Source organism: Pistacia vera, unplaced genomic scaffold (genome assembly GCF_008641045.1).
Source record: "Pistacia vera cultivar Batoury unplaced genomic scaffold, PisVer_v2 Contig341, whole genome shotgun sequence".
Classification (NCBI taxonomy): Eukaryota; Viridiplantae; Streptophyta; class Magnoliopsida; order Sapindales; family Anacardiaceae; genus Pistacia; species Pistacia vera.
Window position 1 is genome coordinate 811,161 of NW_022196159.1, and position 25,887 is coordinate 837,047.

The window sequence follows — 25,887 nt, forward strand, 5'->3', positions numbered from 1 at the left end:
AGATATCCCAATATGATGGGAAGATCGACTTCGGCAGTTGGAAAAAGAAAATGAAGGCTCTTTCTCACATAACAAAGTCTCAATTGCACTGGAAAATGATCTCAAGAAATGGTCAGAGGAGAAACTGGCAAAGAAGGAAGAGATGATGAAGAGGCTTATAACCTGATCGTGATGAATCTTTGACAGTGTTCTTCGGAAGGTAGATGGATTCGAAACTCCTCGTGATTTATGGGGTAAATTAGAATTCTATATGCTTACAGTCTGCACCGAATTTGGCTTTTCTAAAGGGAGCCCTATTCTCTTATAAGATGGATAATTCGAAGTCCATAGAGGAAAACCTAGATGAATTCCTCAAGATGAATTTAATCTTAAAGGGTACAGACCAAGAACTAGGACAAACTAGCCTTGCCATGATATTATTAAATTCCCTAACTGAAGACTACCAAGTAGTCAAGAATGCCCTCAGTACTCCGGTACTGTACCCGGTTGATCTGATAGGCAGGTCTAAGGCTAGAGAGTTAGAGCTCAAAACCTTAAGAGAAATAATAGCACTCTGTTTGTAAAGGGTAGAATAGAAACTGCCAGCCAGATATAAAGGGTTCCAATCGAGTCAGGGGGGTAAGAACAAGAAGAAGTGGAAGGGGAAAAACAAAGCAAAAACTGAAACTAGGAAGTGTTACCATTGCAATAAGACAGGCACCTGAAGAAAAAATGCTTTGAGTGGGAGAAAAAGCAGAAACTAGGTAACAGAGAAAGCAACCTAGCTCTAATAGTAACCAAATGGATGAACCTGAAGTCCTAACAGTGTCAATATCGACACTGCAAAGGAAAGGGTACAGACTCTGGTTGTACCTTCCATATGAGTCCCAATAGAAGTTGGTTCCAAGACTTTGAGGAGTCTTCATGAGACTGTGTATATGGGGAACAACCAAGCTTGTAGGTTAAGGGGATAGGATGCATTACCTTAGGCTAAATGGGAGGAAAACTAATAAGGTTGACCAAAGTCAGATATATACCTGACTTAAAGAGGAACCTCATATCACTAGGCACCTGGATGAAGCAGGCTGCTGCTATAAGGCTAAGGTGGGTGGTTGAATGTTTAAAAATGAGAACTTGGTGTTGACAGGAGAAAAGAAAAATGGGCTATATGTGCTTTGTGGTAGCTTTTACTCTGAATGCAACACACACACTGGGTCTCAAAAGTTATCAGTAAATGAAAAGTGGCACTGAGATAGGCCATATGAGTCAGAAGGGAAGGATACACGAACAGACTAGGACAATTTGGAAAAGATCTGTTACAGCATAGAGTTGTGAAAGTGTGTACTTGGTAAACAGCACAGAAATAGTTTTCCTAAGGGAGTTCACCTGCAAACAACTGTTGGACTACATACATTCTGATTTATGGGGTCCAGAAAAGGTTAAGTCTCATGGAGGAAACAGCTATTTCCTTTCTATAGTTGATGACTTCAGTAGGAAGGTTTGGGTTTTCCTATTAGATCAAGGACAAGCTCTAGCAAAGTTCAAAGACTGGAAAGCACTAGTTGAAAATCAGTCTGGCAGAAAGGTGAAAGCCCTTAGGACACGACAATGGGCTTGAGTTTTGTAATCTGGAGTTGATAAGTTTGCAGTGAACAGGGGATCCTGAGACATAGGACAGTGAGAGGTACACTCAGCAAAACGGGGTAGCTAGAGAGGATGAACAGAACAAGCTAGACAAAGTAAGATGCCTCTTGATCACTTCCAACCTACACAAAAACCTTCTGGGGAGAAGCCCTCTCCACAGCTGCCTACTTAGTAAATAGGAGCCCTTCCTCAGCATTAAACCTTATCAGTCCAGAAGAAAGATGGACAGGGAGAAGACCAGAACTAGGGCACCTAAGAGTGTTGGCTGTGCTGCATATGCACACACAGTGGGGGGGAAAACTGGAGCCAAGATCACCAGATGTGTGTTCCTAGGATACCCTGAGGGCACAAAGGGGTACAGGCTATGGGACAGAGAGTCACCAGGGGTCAGGATCTTAATAAGCAGGGATGTGGTGTTTAAGAGGGAGTATTCCCATGCAAAGGCACCAACCCTAATGAGGAACAAACAAAGTACAGAAGAAAATGCTAAACAGACCAATACCACACAGATTGAGGTGGAGCATAACAACCCATCAAGATCACCACCTCAAACACAAGGCCCAACTCCCCAGCTACCTGAGGAACCTGACCAGGCTGAAGATGAGAGAGAAGCAGAAGAATTCCTAGAACCACAACAAAATGACCTGACAAACTACCAATTGGCCAGAGACAAGAACCAGGAGAGAGTAAGACCACCATCAAGGTAATCATATGCAGAACTAATATATACTGCTTTACTTGCAGGTAAAGAAGTACTTAGGTCTGAACCTGAGACCTATCAAGAGGCCATGGAATCCAAGGAGAGGGACAAATGGAAAACAGCTATGGAGGAGGAAATGCAGTCCTTAAAGGTAAATGAAACTGGACATTGGTTCCAAAACCTGCTAATCAGAAGCTGACCCAATGTAAGTGGTTGTTTAAACTTAAAGAGGGGATATCCATAGCTGACCCACCAGGTACAAAGCCAGACTTGGGGTAAGGGGTTTACTCAAAGAGAGGGATAGACTTTAATGAAGTCTTTCCCCTGTGGTAAAATACAAAAACATTAGGGTAATGCTGTGAGTAGCTTATCAAGACCTAGAACTAGAGCAGTTGGATGTCACCACTGCATTCCTTCATGGAACTTTAGAGGAAAAGATCTATATGAGCCAACCCATGGGTTTACTGACCCAAAGTTTCCTAACCATGCCTGCCTGTTAAAAAGATCCCTGTATGGGTTAAAACAGTCCCCTAGGCAATGGTACAAAAGGTTTGACACCTTATATTAGGCAAGGATTCACTAGAAGCCAATATGATAGTTGCTTCTACTTTAAAAGGATGATAATCTGCCTATTACTTGCTTTTATATGTGGATAATGTTGTGATTAGGAAGTCAAAAATCTTAATCGTGAATTGAAGAAAGGCAAACACTGAGTTCAGCATGAAAAACCTAGGCAGTGCTAAGAAAATTTGGGCATGGAGATAAACAGGGATAGAAAGAAATGTGAACTCAGACTGCAGCAACAGTCTTATTGCTAAACTAGTCCACAAAGTTTGGCATGGTGGTGCCAAAGGTCTCAATGCCCCTTACCAGTCAGTTTATCCTAGCAAGTCTCAATGCCCCAAAACTGAGTTAGAACTGTTGAAAATGGAGTCTGTTCCTTATGCAAATGTGGTGGGGTCTTTGATGTATGCCATGATTAGCACTAGACCAGAACTAGCTTTTTCTATTCTATGTAAGGAGGTATTGTCCAATCTGGAATGGAACATTGGACTGCGTTAAAATGGATGTTAAAGTATATTAACAGTACAGTTTGTGTAGGTCTTGTTATTGTAAAAGAGATATTGCACTTGATCTGGGTGGTTTTGTAGATGCTGACTTTGCAGGTGATAAGGATTCCAGAAAATCCACAACTGCATACTACTTACATGGGTGGAAATTGTATAAGCTGGAAATCACAGTTGCAGCCAATTGTAGCACTGTCTTCAACAGAATCAGAGTACATAGCAGTCACTGATGCTGTTAAAGAAGCATTATGGTTGAAAGGAATTCTGACAGAAGTAAAAATAATTGATGGAAAGGTTACAGTGTACTCAGACAGCCAGAGTGCAATCCACCTAAGCAAGAATCCGGTGTATCACGAAAGAACAAAACACGTGGATGTTCGTTACCATTTTGTGAGGAACCAAGTTGCAATGGAATAATTGAATGAAGAAGGTACCACAGAAGAGAACCCAGCAGAATGGGCACCAAAAATATCACTCCAGTCAAGTTCAGCACTGCATGAACTTGTGCATATCAAGTAATCAGGAGTGATAAAGAGCTATGACAGAATGGGAAAGGGCAAGCTGCACAAATAGTCTGTTTACAGTGCTTCCAAGGTGGAGATTGTTAAATGTGGAAGCCTGAAAACCGGTCGTTTAAGTAACTCTAAACGGCGTCGTTCAGGCGTATAATTGGGCAAATGCAGACCACAGGATTCGTTTCAGATTGGCTGGACGCAGGATCACTCACAGAGAGTCAACCATAATAAGCGCAGATACAGTCATTCTCGAGAGAGAGAAAACAAAAAGGAGGTAGGGTATTCTTTGAGTCGGCTATTGTCTCTGTGGTAGGGTTCAATTCAATTCCAGATTGTGAGTATCAGTCGAGTGATTAGGGGCTTTAATCATTCAGGTGAGAGGTGTGTTCTTCGGGTTTGGGATATTTTAGAGTATCTTGTAAGGCTGAGTGCTGTTGTAAAACGGGTAGATTAGTGAGTGGAATCTGTGTAATCTTGACTGGTTTCTGGTAATCGAAGTGCAGCGAGCTCATACCTTTCTTGAGCTCAACGTGGATGTAGCTTATCCAAAAGGATAAGTGAAACACGGTAAATTGTGGCGTGTTCTGTGTGCTTGATATCTGTGGTATTTCTTGTGTTCTTGATTTGATTGTGTTGTTTGATTAATCAGTTCTGCTACTAGGCAAACACTTTTCATTTTGTGTTTCGTAACTTTTATTCTCTTTCTTTTTTTTTTTTTTAATAATGAATTTTTTTTTATTTTTTTTTGCTTTTACTTTTTATTTTTAAATTAATTTTTCTCTCTCAAGTCCAATGAGATTAAAAGGAGATCACCTATGTATTTGTAAGCAATTCACAATGAATACACAGAAGGCTAATTTTTTTTTTTTCTAATCTTCTTTGATTTTCTCACTTTCTTTTCATCCAAACACTCTGGCTTTCCAATCAATACTCTTAAACATCATTGAAAATCCACAACATCTTCAATGTGATAAATTACCTAAATCATGGATTTCAAGTGAGTTTTTACTTTTGTTATTGGAAATATGATAAAATTGTAAAAATCAATCTATTTCACTTTGCTACTATAGAAGAAATAATAGATATTAGATAATGAAAGTAGCCATGAAAAAGACTCAACGAGAGACCACATTTATTAGATTATAAAGGACCTGTCTCCCATTGTTACACAGTCCAGAGCCAGACAAAATCAACACCAACATGTTATATTCCAAAAAAAAAAAAAAAACCCAAATGATTAATATATTAATTTACTCTTCTACAACCCAATTTAACTTTTATTATTAAACGTGTTCTTAATGTAGCCTTCAACATCATTAATTAAATTATTATGAATCGTTACTTGGTAATTGACCATTAACTTTTGCATAACTAACACTATAATTTTTTTTTTTTTTTTTTGGTGATGTAGATGTCTAAGCCAATTTATGTATATCTTACTAATCTTTGAGATCTTAAATTAACGATTTAGCATACCTTTCAGTGGTCTTTCTATTAACAACAAAGTGGGGAATTCAAGATCTTTTGAGTAATTACTAAGCGATTTGTCAATCACTCAACACCCAAAGTGGTTGCAGAAAAAATTGCTGTAGAAATTCTTGGATATGGTATGGCGTTAAAAGAAGAATAAAAAGATAGGGTTGAGGAGGGGAATGTATAGGGATTTGAGAGTGTTCTGTTGTGGGTGTGATTTATGTCTTTGCGGGGGTGTTACTTAATTGGTACCCAACATCACACTTGCCAAGATCACAAAAGCCATCATTTGGCAAAACTTTACTGTTACATGTGCAATTGGCTCTTGTGACTTGTTGGTGTCATTGCCTTGTAAAGGACCTTACATTCTCTATATGTATCTGCCATTAATTGACAGGACAAGAATACCAAAAGGGTTAAAAAAAGAAGAAGCAATCTGCTCATTGTTCTAGGTTGATTCTATGGTAACTTACACTACAGTGACTGAAAACATGCAAGCATTATCCTTCATCCAGCTAAAGGCTTGAATGTGGTGATAATGTTGGTGGGTTTGGAGTTTCTTCGACAATTTACTTGTCTGAGCTTCCACCAACCTGCACGCCTTAATGGAAGTAGATAGCTCGCCACATGTTTGATGTTTGTGTGAATGAAATGAACGTCAATGTTATTATTATTATGATGATCAAGAACCTAGTGAGAGATTAATAGATTCAATAATGCTAGGGACACCGAAAACCTGCACCGAAATTTTGTACCGGCCAGGGTAATGCGTTTCTAATTTTTTTAACAATTTTTTTCTAGTGAACGGCGTCCATCAAAATTGGACGACCGTTCACTCAAATGGACGCCCATCCATATTATATGGACGGGCGTCCATATACAAGGGACGGGCGTCCCATGTAAAGACGCCCGTCATAAATAAAATTTTTTATACATTTGGACGCCGTCCAAAATAAGGGACGGGCGTCCATTCATAATGGACGCCCGTCCATTATGAATGGACGCCCGTCCTATGTTGGACGGGCGTCCATTCATAATGGACGGGCGTCCATACTTAAAAAAAAAAAAAAAAAAAAAATACTGTTCAACTTCTACACTTTCGCTTCTCTTCTTCTTCTTCTCTTTCTTCTTCTTCTCTGATCATCTAATAAAGTCCACGACTTTTAATCAGACTTTAAGTAAATGCATGTAAATATGTCTCCATACTCAATACTGATTAAGATAAGATACATATATTATTATTATTATTATTAGCTCGACCTTGCCGCAGTTGCTAGATCTTTTCTGCATCCTTGGACATGAAAGCATAAGTTTTTCGTGGAGTGGGAGTTCTGTATCAATGGAAGGTGGGCTCGCCTCATTGGGATCACAAAACTGTCTGTTACAGGCCAAGCAGTTGAGTACTTTGCTGTTGAGGGTGGCGGTATAGGCTTTGATATTGATGGTTCAGTGGTTCTTCCTAAAACCTGGAATATTCCTCTCAAAATTTCATAGCAGATGATTCAGTGTTGACAAAAAACTTTGCAAAGGATCCAAAGAAGCCTTCTTCTTGCTTCTTCTGTTCATCCTCCGTAGGATTAAAGGTGGCCTGATTGAAGTTAATCATCAACAGCTTGCCACTAATTACGTTTATAGATTTTGAAGTCAATCATCAACAGCTTGTTTAATTAGGAGAAGACTGTTTTTAGAAAGAAGAAAAAAAAAAAAAAAAAAAAAAGAAGGAAGAGTATACGACCGTCCAAACAGAAGGGACGGGCGTCCATTCATATTGGACGCCCGTCCAAATGTAATGGACGGCCGTCCAAAATTTATGGACGGCCGTCCTAATGTTTATAAATTTTTTTTATTGTATTTTAATGAGGGACGGGCGTCCTTTACATGGGGACGCCCATCCCTTGTATATGGACGCCCGTTCATATAATATGGACGGGCGTCCATGTGAGTGAACGGTCGTCCAAATTTGATGGACGGCCGTTCACTAGAAAAAAATTATTAAAAAAATTAGAAATGCATTACACGTAGGCCGGTACAAAATTTCGGTGCAGATTTTTCGGTGTCCCTAGCATTATTGTAATAGATTTTCTGGGCCCAAAATGAAGAGTTTGATAGTGGCATTAAGGGATTTTTGTTTTTCTTTTTCTTCTGGGCCAACTGAATTAATAGGAATTTGGTGATGATTTCTTATAAGCAAACACTTTTTATATCCTAAATCGATACCGACTTGTTTGTTCAACCTCCAGATGTTTTACATAGTCTAATCATATACCATATTACAGCTACAAGATTTGATTTGTGTTGGAGGGACCAATTTTGTAGTACAGATTGGGGTTCATTTCCATGTGCAAAACAAGGGGGTACGAGCCAGACCACTTCAATTCTGTGATGATGGTGTTGGTATGACACCCCATTTCCCCACACCTATTCTACTAAATCCAATTAAATGCCAAAACATGTGCTCTTAAATTGGATTAACAACTATACCTTCAACTCTTCTTGCATTTAACTTAAATTCAAGCTAATTCATCATAATTAATGGGGATAGTTCAGACGGATTTAATGGATATTAATTGAAGAAAATCCAATAATGATGGAGTAAAAGCATGCCACAGCAAAATAAACGAAGTTAAGAAGAAGAAACGTTTATTGTGAGGTGACCCGGATCACCATGTTAGCTTGTGCACTAATAAGTTAATCTCCGGAATTTTAGAATTATCAACTAAGTAAGAGCCCCAATGATCGCCCTTACGAGGGAACGGGAAACTCGAACTCATAAATCTTTTTTTGCTCTTTATCATCAGGTCATCCAACGGTGGTTTATTGTCATCCAACTGTGTTTGTTTTCAAATAAGGGTATGATAATTTGTCTTGATTGCAGTACTTTGTATAAAAAATTAGAAAGTAATGTAAACTATTTTTGGACGATTCCTGGGAAGAAAATACAAACACAGTTGATAATTCTAATTTAGTGCTGTACAATTGTAACATATTCCTTTGACAGTTGTCGGTGATGTTACCCTTACCCCCATAGATTACCTTTAATGATTCACTAAAGAAACCTGAAGAAATGAGGAATATCCTCTGAGAAAGCAAGAAGACATAGGCAAAACTAAAAGGGTTATTGAAGTGAAGAATGAAGTGAAGAGAAGAGAAAAATGGATTGGAGTTGGGAGGGATGAAAAACTCAAAACTCTGAGATTCCACATTTTTCTCAATGAGACCCAATCATTCAATGTGACCACCAAAACATGGCCCACTAAAAAATGAACGGTACAGATTAATGAGGCTGATGGGCCACATATCAGTAGGGTCATTAAAACCCACCACAGATCTGTGGTGGCAGGCCAGGCCAGTATAAACTTACTACTAAATTACTTACACAATTTCAAAAGAAAAATAAAAGAAAAGAGAGAGAGAGAGAGAGAGAGAGAGAGAGGAGGAATGATCCACCTGTTTGTCAGTGACATTGTACATTGGTTTGGGCAATGAGCAGCAGCTGGGACCCATTACCTGAGCCAACACCTGGAACTGATAAGGGTTTCGACCCCACCGTCCTATTAACCCGTTTCTCTCAAGAAACTTAATCATTGATGCAGTAAACCTTGAGATTCATGGCAGATATTAGAATCAGGAACCCTTTTAAAGAACAAAGTAAATCAAATTTTAATACCATAAATGCGCTACTTCTTCTACTGTTTCATTTCTTTCACTACACTAACTTTCTTGCCTTTTTACAATAACAACAATAACACCTTCCTTCACAGATATGCAGAAAAAATCAAATACCCATTTGCTACTTTCCTCAATTCATTCGCCAATGCTATATATCATATTTTTTCTCCATTACAAACCATAAAATTACACAGATAGTACTAGCTTAATATTTGGAAATAAGAATAATTGCACAAACGATGATGAAGACGGATCAAGATATTGAGTAAAATAAAATTAAAATGAAGAAGAAACCCAAATGAGAGGACTCTTTTTTAGCCAAACCAGGGAAATACCCATATGTTAAAAATAAGTAGTAGTAGTAGTAGTAGTAGAAGAACTGTCTTTCTTTCTTTCTTTCCCTTCAAACCCTAATGACAACCCACCCATGGCCAACCCATATTAACCACACCAAGAAAAAAAATTTGGAATAATAAAAACTCGGGCAATCAAACCTCACGTGTGTTACACATCGATCAAACTACACACAAAGTAATTAAAAGGGTTGATCTTTGTTATTATGAGTGATGACTTGTTGTATCGGGCCGATCATCTCCACCACCGTGATGTGAATGTGATCCACTTGCTTGCGATTCTGATATTCCGGTGCCGGAAATTGGTCTATATGGATTTAATCCGGCTAACATATTCAACTGCCCTTCATTCATATGCCCACTACCTCCACCTCCGCCACCGCTGCTAATACTTGACCCTAATTGTTGACTAGGCAATAAGGCCAAAGGGGTTGAAAAATTCATAAAATGTAACCCACTTGACATAGTGCCTCTATACAAAGCGCTATTATTAACTGAAGGAAATGTCCATACTGGGTCACCGCTCATCACTGGATTATTCGAATTTGCAACCATCCAAAAATTAGCCGGAATTTGACCATGTCCATGACCATGACTTGCCGGAATCGCACCAGTACTTGACTGCAACAAGTAATTCCCCATTTGATGCTGTGGTGATAGCTCTTGTTCGGGCCTTCTCTTTCTCCCTAAACTCTCCTCCGCCTCTGATAACTCCAAGGAATTACTATTATTATTATCTCGCAATTCTTGCTTGGCTTGCAACATAGCATTCAAATTGTTAGACTGAAAATTGAGAAATGTTGGTGTGGTGTTGTCGAGACCAATACCAGGAAACAAACTCCGACGTTGTTGCATAGAGAAGTTTGAGTTGTAGTTTACAGATCTTAACTGAGATGGAACTGACATGCTGGAGCCGGAGCTACGTAGTGAAATATTAAGCGACGTGAAGTTAGCAGGGATTGTGCCAGTGCCCGTGGCGGCGATCACTGCAGGCTCGGCTTGTTGAAGCAACCACTCGATGGTTTCACCGTCAGATTTGTGACCAAGCTCACGAGTAAGCTGAAAAACCCTAGCTGCACAGAGAGCAGGCATGCGAATTCTGCGGCCACGTCCATCAACCTTGGTGTGTCTATCTTTAGTAGAGGTTCTTTTAGGAGGAGGTTTCTTGGAAGTTTCGGGAGAGATTTGAAGAGTAGGAATGGAACGGTTTGTTGTTGAAGTAGTTGTGTTTGTGTTTGTGTTTGTGTTTGTGTTTGTGTTTGAGTTTGAGTTAAGTTCATGATGATGAGGAGTACTGGTAGAGATAGGAAGTGAAGGATAAGGTGAAGAAGATGAACATGGTTGTTCTTCTTCTTTCTTTTCAAGTAGTTGGAATGGAAAGTTATGGCGGTGGTGGTGGTGGTGGTGGAGTTGATGATCATCACTGCCTCCTCCTTCCATGATAGCATCAAAGTAGTAGGTTGTTTCTCTAATGGCCTTTTTTATGAGAGACTGTGAATCAAAGATTTTTAGTTTAATCCCTTTGTGGGTCTCTATCTGTTTAAAGACTAGAGTACATATAATAGTGATCTTATAATTTCTTTTCTTTTCTTTTTTATTTATTTATTTATTTTTTATTAATTGAATAAATTTGTTTTTGAGAAATGAGAATTGATAGCTAAGAGAAGAGAGAGAGAGAGGATAAGGAGAAGGAATTGCTAGCAAAGCTTTAAGCAACAAAGATAATGAGTGGGAATTATATGGGTGAGCTTTAAAAAGCAAATTTTTTTATGAAAAAGAAATTGTTTTTATTTTTTATTTAAAAAAAAGAAAACAAAATATTAATGAATCTGAAGAAGGGCTCCTTTTTATTGTGGTTGGACAGCCCCTTTGGTTCAGACTCCACGTGAGGTGCTCTTTTTATCATTCAATCCATAAAGACAATGGTGGCCGGTGTGGGACCCAATCCCAAGTCAAAAAATTGAGAGACTTAGAAAGGAAAGATTATCATGTGGGTCCCTTCTCCATTCAAGTAATCATTTCATTTTGCCTTTCGCCTTTGCCTTTCTTCTGCACCTTTGCTGGGAGACTTTGGGATTCCTCCAGTGGCTGCCTTTGCCCTTCTTCCATTTAATTACCTCTTAATCTCTAGCTAATTACCTTAGGATTCGCCTTCAGTTTTGGATTATACAGCTGATGTTAACTCCACCCACTTAAATAAAGTTGAACCCAGAATCCATTCCAGTCCAGTCCTCATCTTTCCCTTGTATTCATATGGAGGTTTTCTTTTCTTTACTTATAATTAAAAATGGTTTGGCAGAAGTTTCTTTGAATGAATACTGTTTTTTTTATTTTCGTCAAAGGAAAATGATTCTTAAGTCTTCATCCGTGGATTAATCATTAATGGAGGGACATTTTCTTTTTTTTTTTATTGTATTTGGTAAGCAGTACTTTGTGTAGTTAGAAAGATTCACTACCAATGCTTTGTCTGATTTAATGTTATATCTGATCATACTTTGATTGCATTAATGTGACATTTGATCTTTGTGTTGTACAAATTATATATACTCATTCAACCACTAACCCTAATTTTAAGAAGATTAAAGAAATTTTGGAGGTTGAATTTAATGGACTTATAAAAAAATCATGAATTTCTTCCCTCCTCCTTTAGTCTCTTCTACTTTTTACATGGGTGATTAATTTGCTCTTATCAGAATCGTGAAAAAGGAAACATGGGATGCTCAAAATATACTTTCTTTCTTTCTTTCTTTGTTCCTATCTTTCTTTTCCTCCTTGGCGTTCAACCATTTTTTACTAAATGGAAAGTGAAAATTACTTGACGTCCATTTGAGTAAAAAACAGCTCAGAATAGTGAATCAGAATTTATTCTTCCATGAATGGCTGTCAGATCTCGCACAGTTCCACTCATGAATATATACAAGAACTAAAAGCTTCAACTTTTCTCATCATTTCGTGTGTGTATACTAATAACATGCCATTTGAACTATGCATGTAATTTGTAATTAAGTTTCACTGATGAAATTAACAGAAAAACCATTTTCAAAGATGTATATTGTACATATTGCGATATTGATATGGGTTGGGTGGTGCCAGCAGAGACTGATAGTTTCTGTTCTGTGCATGTACAATAGTACTGCTACAATGGTGGACCTATACTGTGCGCCATTTGTGAAGAGATCCATTCGCTAAAATTTTGTTGCCTTTTCTCAGACGACATTTCTTTGCTCTTATGTTTTCCAGTACCGAAACGCCATTGAAGAAGATAGGTTACCTTCCAATCTATTAATATCTGTCGGACAACTCCAACATATATAGAGATTACATGGATTTTTTTAGTTGATACTTGATAAAGATAGCTTGCTCGCTCGTTATTTAATTTTTCTCCTGTATCTCTTACAGTAGTAGTCCATTGGAAACTGTTTGAGTATCACAATTATGAGTATAGGATCAGTGGTTGGTACTAAATTTTGACCGACACCAATATCTGTAAATTCACAAGAAGCCAAACTCTGTAGGTCCATTCAGTCAATTCGGCTTCATGATGGTAATCCTCCAGACACCAGTTGTGCTTAGCTAATGGGTTTTATTAACTGGAAAACTACAAATTTATGAGCTCATCAGTTTATACATTAAGACTTGACTCAAACATATATACATATATGATAAGCTGTATCTATATTTTTGTAAGTTTGAATAACATGAACAAGAAAATCTACACTATCTGGGTGATACCACAAACAGATTTCTAACCAAAACAGAACTGATCATCTTCTATAAGACGCTAGCACCCTCTGACATTTTTATTCTCCTAAATATTGGGCTATGGTTAAGCAACCAAAGCCCAATACAAATTGTGATTTTGAGCTAAATAAACCAGTGATTTAGACCGAAACCATGAAAAGCTTAGGGATTTGAGTTGGGCTTTTGTTGATTTAGCAAATAATTTAAAAACCCACTTCAAATAAACTCAAGATTCTTAATAAAAAAAAAAAAAAAAATTAAGCTAAACCCTAATTGATTAGTGAAATGAATGTTATTTGTCAATTAATTATAAGAGAGTATTTTAATTTTAGTGATTAATTACGTAAATATTAATGAGAAATTGATTTATGTAAAAAAGGTAAAAAGAGAGAGAAAGAGGAATAATTTGCAGGTTGACGCATCAAAGTAGAGACAGTTGGTATCTTTTGCATTTATGAGTTAGGGCTGACGTCATACAAGATCCGATAACAACAGGTTGCTGATGGAGAGTCACATCAACTTCAAATTGACATATTTTTGTCTGCCAACTAGACACCACTGATGACAAGAGATCCACGCGCCTCTTATGTATGGTGAAATCCACTGCCCCCATGCTGTCACTCACTCTCGTTGTCTGTCATGCAACACGTGATTTGATATTTTTGACGAAGGAGCGTCATCAAGTTTTAAGTTGTTGTCCTCCTCCTAAATTTCTGGATATGACCGCTCAAGTACATATCACGCACTCAATAAAATGCATTTCCAAATTTTAAGACATAATTCAGTTCTCATATTCCCTATTTTTTCTTTTTATAATCCAAAATGTTTTTACTTATTTTGCAGTTTCCAATTTAAATCGAGAATCGGAAAGAGGAAAAATGACCTTACAAGTGTTATTCATGGCATCATTCGGAATAATTCCTTTTTCGTTATATTATTTTTTAATATAATATTTTTTAAGGAATTTTATATAGAACTTATGATAAACTTTGATTTTTTAATTAAATAATTTATTTATTATATATATAGTTAAACTTCGAAAAATTAATATTCTTGAAATTATGAAAATTTACTAATTAATCGATATATTATTTGATTGTATAAATTAATAAATTATTAATTTATCGAGGTAGGTATTCTTTATTTTTATTTTTTTCCATAACATTGAACTTAGTGCATGTATATATTGTATATAGTTAATATGATATAAGGAATAGCAATTAGAAATAATAACATCAGCCTAACTTATAACTAGAAGTTAATTTGGTATAGAGAATAACTCATAGTTAATGTGGTATAAGAAATAACTCTAAAGCCTCATAATTTAGTCATGTATATATATAATTTTGATGTATAAAAATATTACTAATTTATATATCAAGTGATAGCTATGTGTTTACTCTATTGGTCCCAAGTTGGGATCAACAAAAAATATTATATAACAGGGGCGAATCTAACACTTGTTGAGGCATTTTGAAAAAAAAAAAAAAAGTTAATATATACAATTTTTGGATTTTGACCTACCATAACAAAAATATTAAGTGTTATATTGACATCAAATGCCTTAAATAATTTACCAATATTTTTTTTATATAAAGCAAAAAAAAAAAAAAAAAAGAGAATATGGGAATTATTCAAAGGTTGGTTTTGATTTCATAGAGTATGCTTTAAAACGTTAAAACTAATAGAGTTTGATTACATAAGCAAAGATGAATGTCCTTTTCAAGGAAAAAGCAATGATAATCCACACTTAGATTTTCTTTATTCCTGATGTTAGACGTTGTCGAGACAAACTGTGTTATCATTTGAGGAGCGGTACGCTCGTTCATTGATTTGATGTTGGGATAAGATTATAATAAAAATAAAATCTTGTGTTAGATATTTATTTTGGATTGATGTTATATAACTGACATATATACTTTATGTCTTATAAATAATACGACAATTGATTGAATATTATCAATAATAGGGTTCAGCATAGTGCCAACTCACAAGGTTTGGCACCAAAAGCTTTTCCTAAGTTTGGGAAATTGATGTCGGCGTCACCAAATAACAATTTTATTAGTCCAGTTAAATGTAACAGTCTCGGGGTAGAAAAAAACATTTTGAATGAGCCGTTATGAATTTTTGGCCCATCGATTGAAAGTTTCACCCGAATAACTAGTAATTTTGATTAGATAATCGAAATTTTTGATTAAAATGGTTGATCGTTTTGGTATAGATTACTTAGATGTAAAAATTATCAATCGTTTGATTAAAGTCATCAAATGTTTATTTAAAATATCTTTAAAACCATTACACGATATATTTAATTAACATAAACTTTATACGAGATGTTAATGTTAATCTCCCAAAATTTTGGAGAAAAACTCTTAATTATACAATTATTTATGTATAATTGTGAATCACTACTCACTTCATTAAGGTATTATACAAAATTGATATTCTTTGTGACAATGTTTGAAAAATTAATTTTCAAAAAAAAGTAAATTAAATATAAAAGTAAATAATAAAAAAAGAATTCCAATCCTATTATAAAGATATCAACTTACAAATTAATATTTTTTCGACTTTGAAATTCTTGATAATTGCATTAATTCACATAGTTTGGGAAGATGACGGCAAGTTTCCATTGGTTGAGGGTATGTGACAATAACGAACTGGCAAAGAATTGATTTTGTCAATGTCACTGTCACTGTCACTGTTGCAAATTGTGGATATGTTATCCAACTAATCTTGGTCACATCCAATCAAAATTCACCACCTAGGCCTAAAACGATACCCACAGTACAAAACCAATCTTCTAACACCATGCTCCAAATTGATGTCAACTTTGGTGAGAAATACTATTAGATTGCTAATCTATTGATCAAATATTATATCAAAAGGAATATTTTTTTTATAATAACTAATAATTAATCTATTTTATTTATTATTTTTATATATATTAATTAAAGATTGAGAATGATATTTTTGTTAAATAATAATTACTTTAAAAATTATATTAATTTAATAAAATTAAACATTTATTTAATAAAATATACATTACATTTAATATAGAAAAATATTATTTTAGTTTATATGGACAACAAGGTCAAGGATTTCAAAATAACTCCAGTTCTTTCTAATATTTTGATGATCTTAGAAGATTCGGAATTAATCTACTAGAATATTAAATTGTTATTTTAGTTTATGTTGTATTTTCTTTTAATTTTGGTGTTAATTTTTATTTTGAGTTATTGTAGTTTAATATATGCATTGAATAAAGTTTTGCTTTTAATTTTTTATCATTTTTTAATTATATCATTATTATGAATTTATTATTATAAATATTAATATAAATAATAATCAAATTAACTTAAATACAAATAAAAAAATAAAAATTTCACTGTATGAATGGTGCCACGCCAATTTGGTGTGGATGAACAGTGATGCACCAAATTTGGCGTGCCATTGTTCATCCGCACCAAATTGGTGCAGAAAATGGCACTGCATTGGAGCACTTTTTTCACGCTATTTTTTTTTTTAACACCAAAATAGCGTGGGTCGGAGATGCCCTAAGAGTTTTTTTTTGTTGGTTTTGATGGGTTTTTAATTAGACTGATTTTAAGGTGTTTTAAAATCATTATTTACCAGATTTTTTATGCACTAATTTTGGGGGTGTTTGTATGAGCTTATGAAAATTAGCTTATAAGCATTTGAAATTTTAAGGAATTACGTGTTTGGTTAAAATACTTATAAGTGACTGATAAGTAGTTGACGTGTTTGGTAAAATGTAGCTTATAAGTACAATTTATTACAAAATGACTAAAAATGGTACTACATTAAACAAGGGTATATTATGGAATTTTAAAATTAAACAAGGATAATGTGGTAATATACTTAGTCAAAAAAAAAAAAAAAAACGTACCTTCCAACTTTTTTTTTTTTTTTTTTTGGCTTATAAGCTTAAAAAGTTATAAAACAAATAGGTCAACTTAATTTTAGAGTTTATAACCTAGTTTGACAGCTTATAAACATAGACAACACCCCGTTTGACTGGCTCAAAATCCCCTAAGAATTCATAGAGTGATTTTTGAGGAGTTTATAAAACACCCCAAATCGGAGTGTTTTGGTTGGTTTTAAAATTTTATTCCACAAATATTATATCCACTATAAAACTATCTCAATTATATCAAAAAAAAAAAAAAAAATTAAACATATTATATGCGTCTCTAACCATATAAAATAATTTTAAACAATCATAATTTGTTTTTATTAAAATCTCATTTCTCGATACTTTCTTAGAGAGTTGGAGCTACAATTTTTCAATCATTCAAGATGTTGAAAAGAATGACAAAGAAAGATAAAAAGACTTTATCACATTTGAAGTTATAAAATACTAATAAATAGAAAACAAATAAAGAACATTTATCTTATAATTGAAAAAACAAAACTCTCAAATACTGATTGAAATTAGGGTATTTTTATAGGCATATATGTAAATTTATCATTTAAAAAAACTGTCAAAACCGTTAGAAAATAAACTCCCAAGCATAGGTTTAGTGTTTTAACAACCGCTACAATGATTTACCCTCATAACCGCTATCATGAAACTCCCGAGCGAACTTAATATAACCTCTCCAAAATTTCAATTATATCCTTCTTAAATGGACCCGAATTTTTCAACCATTTTTTTTTAATTGGGTTTGGTTACTTTGTCCAGAGAATCATTTTTCTCAGATAAAGAAAATTCATATTGAAAATCACGAATTCTTCATCTTTTATGTATTTTGATTGGTGTGATGTCAGTGTTTTGATAGCCAGACAGACTTTAACATAAAATATAAATGAAAATCATTCAATTCAATCATCTCGATCACCTTTTTCTTTTTCAATTTCAATTCTTTTTAAACTGCTTCTTCTTTTCACTACCAGGATACCATTTTTTTTTGCCCATAAAACTTAAAAGAAAGTGAAAGTAAAATACAGATAATAAAAAGAATGAACATGTCTACTGTGTTTTGGCATCTTAGTAATGACACCAAAACATTTGCACGTGCCTCTCTGGTTATTTACATTTGACAGCTTAGTTTTTTGTTTCTAAAAATAATGAGGACACGTTTATGTGATTTTAACAGGTGGTCACATCACCAACGTACATGTCGTTTCATCTACATTTTCCTCCATTTTTTTTACTTGTTCTCCGTAAAAAAGCTGCCCATATCATTTTCCTCGCTTTTTTTAAGTTTCATTCCATTCATGCCTCCATGAAAGAAGGCAACTAATCAACGACTATCAGGATTCAACATGTAAAAGGCGTGAAATTCTACTTGTATATGTATTAACGTCCATGAAACGATTCATGTATTCTACATATGACCCTCTCTCAGTCTCTGCTATTGTTATTCGTGGTGTCAGTCGTTGTCTTATTACTTGCTCACAGACTTCATCAATGGCTGAGATATAAGCTTCCACCAGGTCCATATCCATGGCCAATCATTGGAAACATTTACCACGTCAAACCTGATAGATTGAGGAGTTATACTGAGTGGTCCAAGACTTATGGTCCTATAATCTCTGTCTGGGTCGGGTCAACTTTGAATGTTGTGGTGTCAAACTCAGAATTGGCGAAGGAAGTGCTGAAAGATAATGATCAGCAATTGGCGAATAGGCATAGGACCATGGCCGGAGCTGTCCTTTCCAAAAATGGTAAGGATCTCATATGGGCTGATTATGGTCCTCACTATGTTAAAGTAAGAAAATTATGTAACCTTGAGCTGTTCTCACCTAAAAGCGTTGAAGCGCTTAGACCCATTAGAGAAGATGAAGTTAGAGCCATGATTAAATCTATTTTCAAAGACTTCTGCAATACTCATCCTGATAATCGGGGTGAAGGTTTGGTTTTGAGAAAGTATTTGGGTTCAGTAGCGTTTAACGTTATTACAAGACTAGTGTTTGGGAAGAGTTTTGTGAGTAAAGAAGGGATAATGGATAATCAAGGATTAGAATTTCAAGCAATTTTAGCCGCCGAGTTTAAGCTTGGAGCATTGATGGGTATGGTTGAACACATTGGGTGGCTAAAATGGATCTTATGGTTCTATAATAATGAGGCGCTTTCAAAGCATTTGGCACGTAAAGAACGATTAGTCCGAGATATCATGGACGAACACAAGGCTAAAAGTACGAAGAGTGGCAGCAGGAAGCAACACTTCGTGGATGCATTGCTTAGTCTTGAAGAAAAATATGACCTGGGTGAGGATACCATTATTGGACTACTTTGGAACATGATCACTGCAGGCATGGACACGATTGCTATCACAGTTGAATGGGCCATGGCTGAATTGATCAAGAATCCGCGGGTTCAACACAAAGCTCAAGAGGAACTGGAACGTGTAATTGGGTTGGACCGTGTGATAAACGAGTCAGACATCGTAAACCTCCCTTACTTACAATGCGTAGCCAAGGAGTCACTAAGGTTGCACCCACCAACCCCATTGATGCTGCCCCATAGAGCCAATGCCAGAGTCGAAATTGGAGGATATGACATTCCCAAGGAGACAATAGTTCACGTAAACGTTTGGGCCATAGGCCGTGATCCTTCAGTGTGGAGTGACCCACTTGAGTTTAAGCCTGAAAGGTTCTTGCACATGGATGTTGATATGAAGGGTCATGATTTTCGGCTGCTACCATTTGGTGCGGGAAGGCGCATATGCCCGTCTGCGCAGCTTGCCACAAACTTGGTAACGTCGATGCTTGGTCACCTATTGCTTCAGTTTACATGGACGCCACCGGAGGCGATTATGCCGGAGGAGATTGACATGTCAATGATGCCTGGATTGGTCACTTACATGGGTACCCCGTTAAAAGCTGTTCCTTCTATGAGGTTGCCTACATACTTGTACGAATGAGCCACTTAGGTTCAACATTCAATAAATTATGAGTAATCATCTGAAAATTGAATTGATTCATACAGTGGATGTACATAAACTTATTTAATTTGAAAACTACATAACTGCAACGAACACACATGCAAACTTGTCGCTAGCCTCTTGTTTGGGTGGCGATATAGTGTTTTATGCTGATTATATCCTCGGGATTGGAGGTGGGTGTGTTTTATTTCTCATCCTCGGCTGTAAATACTCTTTGTATTATGCTAAAAAGTCAGGGCTAATGTGGACTTTCGTTAGCAAGAGCCAATCAGAATTCAGGGAGACTTTATGCCGTCCAGACATTACCACATCGCTCAATGACAGAATAGGTATGGTTCTCGTTAGTGCAGCAGGTGAATGTCAGGTTTGTGAGTGGTTAGGAATTGTCCACCTGCCCAAGCCCTATGCAATTTAAGGATGTCTCTAGTGCACACAACCAATGGGAAGCGGGTTAGGAATTGTACCACACCTGCTGGACTGCAGTTTCATAATTATTACCTTGAATCCTCCCACTATAAATAGGGGGCTCCTCTCTCATTTACGGGATTGACTTATCTTTAGTCTTAAACATCATACACACACACACACACACACACACACTCTCTCTCTCTCTATATATATATATATATATATATTCTCTCTAGATTATAACTTAGCTCGCTACATGCGACCTGACTGTAACCATCAATTAATACAACTACAGTGGACATAAGATTCACTTTTGAACATCCGAACCACTTTAAAAAGCGTCTTTTATTTATTCTCTTGCTACATATTTCCACATCACGTGTAACTTTTAAGCCCGCTTAGCACTTTGCACGTTTGAGTCGTTGGTGTCAAAATCAAGCATCAACAGTTTGGCGCTAGAATGAGGGCCTGATTTAGTATCTGTTCTTCATCAGAAACCTCTGACCAATCGATCCTACCCATTAGTAAATGGCTCGCGGTTTCGAAACTATGCGAATCGACCTTGAAAATGAGGAAATCCCTCAGGTACAGGATGACACTTCTCCTAAAGTGCCGCCAGTCTAACAGAGTATCATGACGGATATTCCTTCAAGCTCACAGCTCGACCCAACTGTGATGAGTTACCTAGAGAGGTTCAATAATAATCTCCAATCGGTTAGCCGAAGGTTGGATCGTTTGGATCGAGTCGTACCACCAGAATCCAATGAAGTGGTGCCACCACCAAAGACGCTTGTAGGTCACGCGAAAGCGCAGAAAAGGGCAAAAGCCCATACCGCGTGCACTGCAGTGTGCAAAAGTAATGAAAAGCAAGTGGCGAGCAGTGAATCGAAGGGCTCCGAGGGACTAGTGAACACAGGTTGTGCAACGGGTAGAATACCCGTGGCATTGCGACTCGACGACATGTCGCAGCATCAGCCATCCCATGCCACGTCGCATGGGTACTCCCACAAAAGTGCAAGGTAGGGAGATTCCCAATATCGCCAAAATGATAACCTCAACCGTCATCATGCGAGAAACCCCCGTCGTCCGTGGGTCGATTTTGACCACTGCGAAGATCGAAAAAACTCTCTAAGTCATTCAATGCCTTCACACGGCCCCAGCAAGCGCGTGTCAAGGTTCGCCGAAACTTCCGACCGAGTTGAGGAAGAGCCTACTTTGCGGTCTTTCCTCAACTGCAATCGTGAAGGTCGAACCCACGTTGCGGAAAATGATCCCCAGGAAGCTCTGCTGCCTTAGATTGAAGAACTACAGTGAGCTTTGGATTAGCTTAAGGCTCAGCAGAATGAGCATAGGAAGGTCACAGAGGCGTCTCCTTTTTCTTCAATAGTTTTAGCTTCTCCTCTCCCATCGAGATTCAAAATGCCCGATATGCGGGCATTTGATGAGAATTCAGATCCACGGGATCACCTTTACGAGTTCAACGACCTCATGGAACTTCACCAAGTCTCCGACTCGGCCAAATGGTGTTGCTTAGCAGTAACCCTAACTGCCCATGCCAAGCGTTAGTTCAGATCGCTTCCTGCGGGATCAATCAGCTCATGGCCTCAAATGAGCTCATCATTCCTGAGACATTTCTAGGCGAACAGGAAGTTCTCGATGTCGTTGAGCTATCTGAGCAACTTAAGACAGAAAAGGAATGAATCCCTCCAATCTTACATAGACAGATTCCACATGGAACTCCATAAAGTGGCTTATACTCCTGAGGAGTCTGTTTGAACTCTCATTATCATGGGGGTTCGCTCACAAACTGACTTGTGGAAGGAACTGCAATCCAAGGACAATGTTTCCCTCACTCGCTTCTACAATCTCACTGAGAAATATCTTCGGATAAAAAATTTCGTGGTCGCTCTTAATTGCCACGACCCTGGTCCATTGACTAATGCTCCCGATCGGGGGGAGAATAGTAGAATGGCTGATCATAGATGGGCTAATGACGAATCAGCAGAAAGGAAAGAAGCAGCGATTTGAGCACAAAAAATCTTATGCTTGAGTTCCTCGTCGTGATCGCGAAAAAAGTCAATACACTCATTTGAATGCCTCAGTGTTGGCTATTCTGGATAAGTTAGAGGAGGCTAACCTGCTCAGAAAGCCAGAGCCCATGAAGAATCTCCCCTCAACCAGGAACAGCAAAAAATACTGTCGCTATCATCGGGATAATGGGCATCACACCGATGAGTGTCGAACTCTCAAGCAAGCAATCGAAGACCTCATCAAGTAAGGGCACTTCAAAGAGTATGTTGATGGTCAGACTCCCGTTTAGGAAAAGGAATAAGAGGAACAAGGGAAGAAAAGTCATGGTCGCAAGGGTCTCTACTGCGTAGGAATCATCTTTGGAGGCCCGCACCTCATAGAGAATTCTCGAGGTGCCTAGGAGAGGTATACTCAGGAAGCTCGTCATGACCCTGTGAGTGCAATGAGCACAACGCCGCGACCCACTAAGGTTCGCAGGGAAGAGGAGATCACCTTTTTTGAGAAAGACACGGTGCGACTGCATCATCCATATGAGGATGCACTCGTCATCGAGCGTGAAATAGGTCAGTGCGAAGTCCGTAGAATATTGGTGGACAATGGAAATGCTGTGAATATCCTGTTTCAACGAGCTTTCGAAAAAAATGAAATTGGACAAGGCAGGCCTGAAGCCTGCCTCTATCCCTCTCATGGTTTTACTAGGGATCATCTGATTCTTATGGGAACGATCTCACACCCGATCATGTTGGGTGAAACCAACGAAATGATCAAAATGACAGAGTTTTTAGTGATAGACTGTATGTCCGCCTTCAATGGTATTCTGGGACAACCTCTACTGCGAAATTTCAAGGCAGTCACCTTCATCTACCATTTGAAAATGAAGTTCTCCACCTCGACGGGATTGGGGAGGTAAAAGGATCTCAACGCGAATCTCGTGACTGTTACATAAAAGCAGTGCAGATAGGGTGCAAGGGAAAAAGAAGGCCAATAGGCATCCCCAAGCAAGCTATAATGATCAACAGAATCGAGCCACAGTCCGGCCTAATAGAAGACAACATGGATCCTCGTATCCAAGAGTGCCCTCACAGTGGGCTAGTTGAGGACTTATCTGAGGTGTCAATCGATCAAAATGAGCCGACCCGAGTATTGAGAATCGGGAGTAATCTCAACCCCTAGTTCGTCAAAAGCCTGACAAGCTTCCTCAGAGAGAATGTCGATGTTTTTGCATGGACTCATGCTGTCATGATCGGGATTAGCCCGAATGTCATATGTCATGCGCTCAACATTGACGGTGCAGTCAAACCGGTTTGCCAGAAAAGAAGAGCCATGGACCTTGAGCGCTGTGCTACCTTGAAAACTGAGGTAAATAAGCTCTTTTTGAACGGGTCCATTCGAGAAGCGCTTTACCCAAGCTGGGTTGCCAATCCGATCTTGGTAAAGAAGCCTGATGGCAAGTGGTGAACCTGTGTCGACTTCACCGACCTTAACAAAGCCTGTCTGAAAGACATTTTTCCCTTGCCAAGGATCGACCAGCTCGTCGATGCTATCTACGGGCACGAGCTGTTGAGTTTTATGGATGCCTACCCAGGATATAATTAGATCCCGATGTACGCACCAGACGAAGAACATACCTCGTTCGTTATAGATCGGGGACTATATTGTTACAAGGTCATACCCTTCGGCCTAGAAAACGCTGGAGCAACTTACCAGTGGCTGGTTAATCGTATGTTTTTTGAGCAGATCAGAAAGTAGATGGAAGTTTATGTTGATGACATGCTGGTCAAGTCGCATGTCGCTTCAGATCACATAGTGCATCTCGCTGAGATGTTCAACGTACTCCGAAGGTACAGGATGAAACTCAATCTTCTTAAATACTTATTCGGAGTATCCTTAGGAAATTTTCTAGGGTATATGGTTAACCAGAGGGGAATCGAAATCAACCTTGAGAAGATCCAAGCTCTCTTTGATATAAACAGGTTCAGAGCCTAAATGGGAGAATAACAGCTTTTAGTCACTTCATATCGAGAGAAATAGACTGTTGCTTGCCATTTTTTAATACATTCAAGGCCAACAAGAAGTTTGAGTGGACTCTAGAGTGCAAGTAGGCTTTTCAGAGCATAAAAGAACACCTCGGAAAGTCATCTCTCATGTCCAAACCTCTTCCCAAAGAAATTCTACTCCTGTACCTGTCCGTCTCTCAGCATGCGGTCGACGCAGCTCTCATTCGAGAAGAGGGTAGAGTTCAATGGCCAATGTATTACACGAACAAGCGACTATTGGACGCCAAGATGTGGAATCCAGAAATAAAGCGATTAGCTTATGCCTTGCTGATCGACTCCAAGAAGTTGTGACCTTATTTTCATGCCCACACAATCCATGTTCTGATCGACTACCTGCTCAGGCAAGTTCTTTAGAAGCTAGAAGCTTTGGGTAAGTTACTCAAATGGGCAATGGAATTGAGTCAGGTCGATCTGCATTACAAACCGAAAGCAACTATCAAAGGGCAGACTGTTGCTGATTTCATTTCGGAATTCTTGTACCAATCGAATCTGGAATTCGAGCAACAAGCCAGCAAAGTCATCCAAGAAACCGTTCAGAACTTATTGACTTGGAGCCTCTATGTCGATGGTTCCTCGAACAGGAAAACAGCCAGGGCAGGTCTTCTCCTCCTCAGTCCCGAGGGGACTCACATCCATAGAATTCTTCGATTTGGGTTCCAAGCTACGAACAACGAGGCCGAATATGAAGTACTACTTGCTAGCCTGCGATTAGCGAGAGAAATGGGATCGAGCGCAATCAGTATTGTCAGCAATTCCCAGCTGGTTGTTAATCTGATCTTGGGAGAATATCAAGCCAAGGAAGAGAACATGATCAGCTACTGAAGAAAGCTAAAGCCACACTCGAGCCTTTCAAGCATATCACGATCAAGCAAATCCCGAGAGACAATAACTCTATCGCGGACGCCTGGGCAAGAATAGCCTTGTCACTAGACTCAGATGTGCCAAAAAGTATTCCAGTTCGGCACATAGAGATTCCTAGTACCAGCTCACCAGAGCAGACCGTAGCTATAACAGAGTCAATTTCCTAGATGACTCCAATCATTCAGTATCTCTGAGATGAGACTCTGCCTAGTGAAAAGACTGAGGCAAAAGTCCTACACACTAGAGCTGCTCGTTACACGTTTATCAGAGACCAGTTATACAAGTAAGGGTTTAGCGCCCCTCTCCTCCAATGTGTAACCGACAAAGAAACATACTATATTATAAGGGAGATACTTGAAGGGATCTGTGGTAATCACACTACCGCATGATCCCTCGCCAATAAAATTGTCCGCCAAGGGTATTATTGGCCTTTGCTTCAGGAAGATACTTTCAATTTTGTGAAAAAGTGTGACAAGTG

The 25,887-nt window shown here is 37.9% G+C and overlaps 1 protein-coding gene and 1 pseudogene across 1 annotated transcript; one reads left to right on the top strand and one right to left on the bottom strand.

The window, feature by feature from the left end:
* Positions 1–9,504: 9,504 nt before the first annotated feature.
* Positions 9,505–10,923, bottom strand: LOC116138538 (transcription factor TCP14-like). The gene has a single exon (XM_031424250.1). It carries the CDS (start codon positions 10,838–10,840, stop codon positions 9,605–9,607), a length of 1,236 nt encoding a protein of 411 aa, XP_031280110.1. The 5' UTR covers positions 10,841–10,923; the 3' UTR covers positions 9,505–9,604.
* A 7,476-nt stretch (positions 10,924–18,399) lies between these two features.
* LOC116138526 lies at positions 18,400–20,057 on the top strand (annotated as a pseudogene).
* Positions 20,058–25,887: the final 5,830 nt, after the last annotated feature.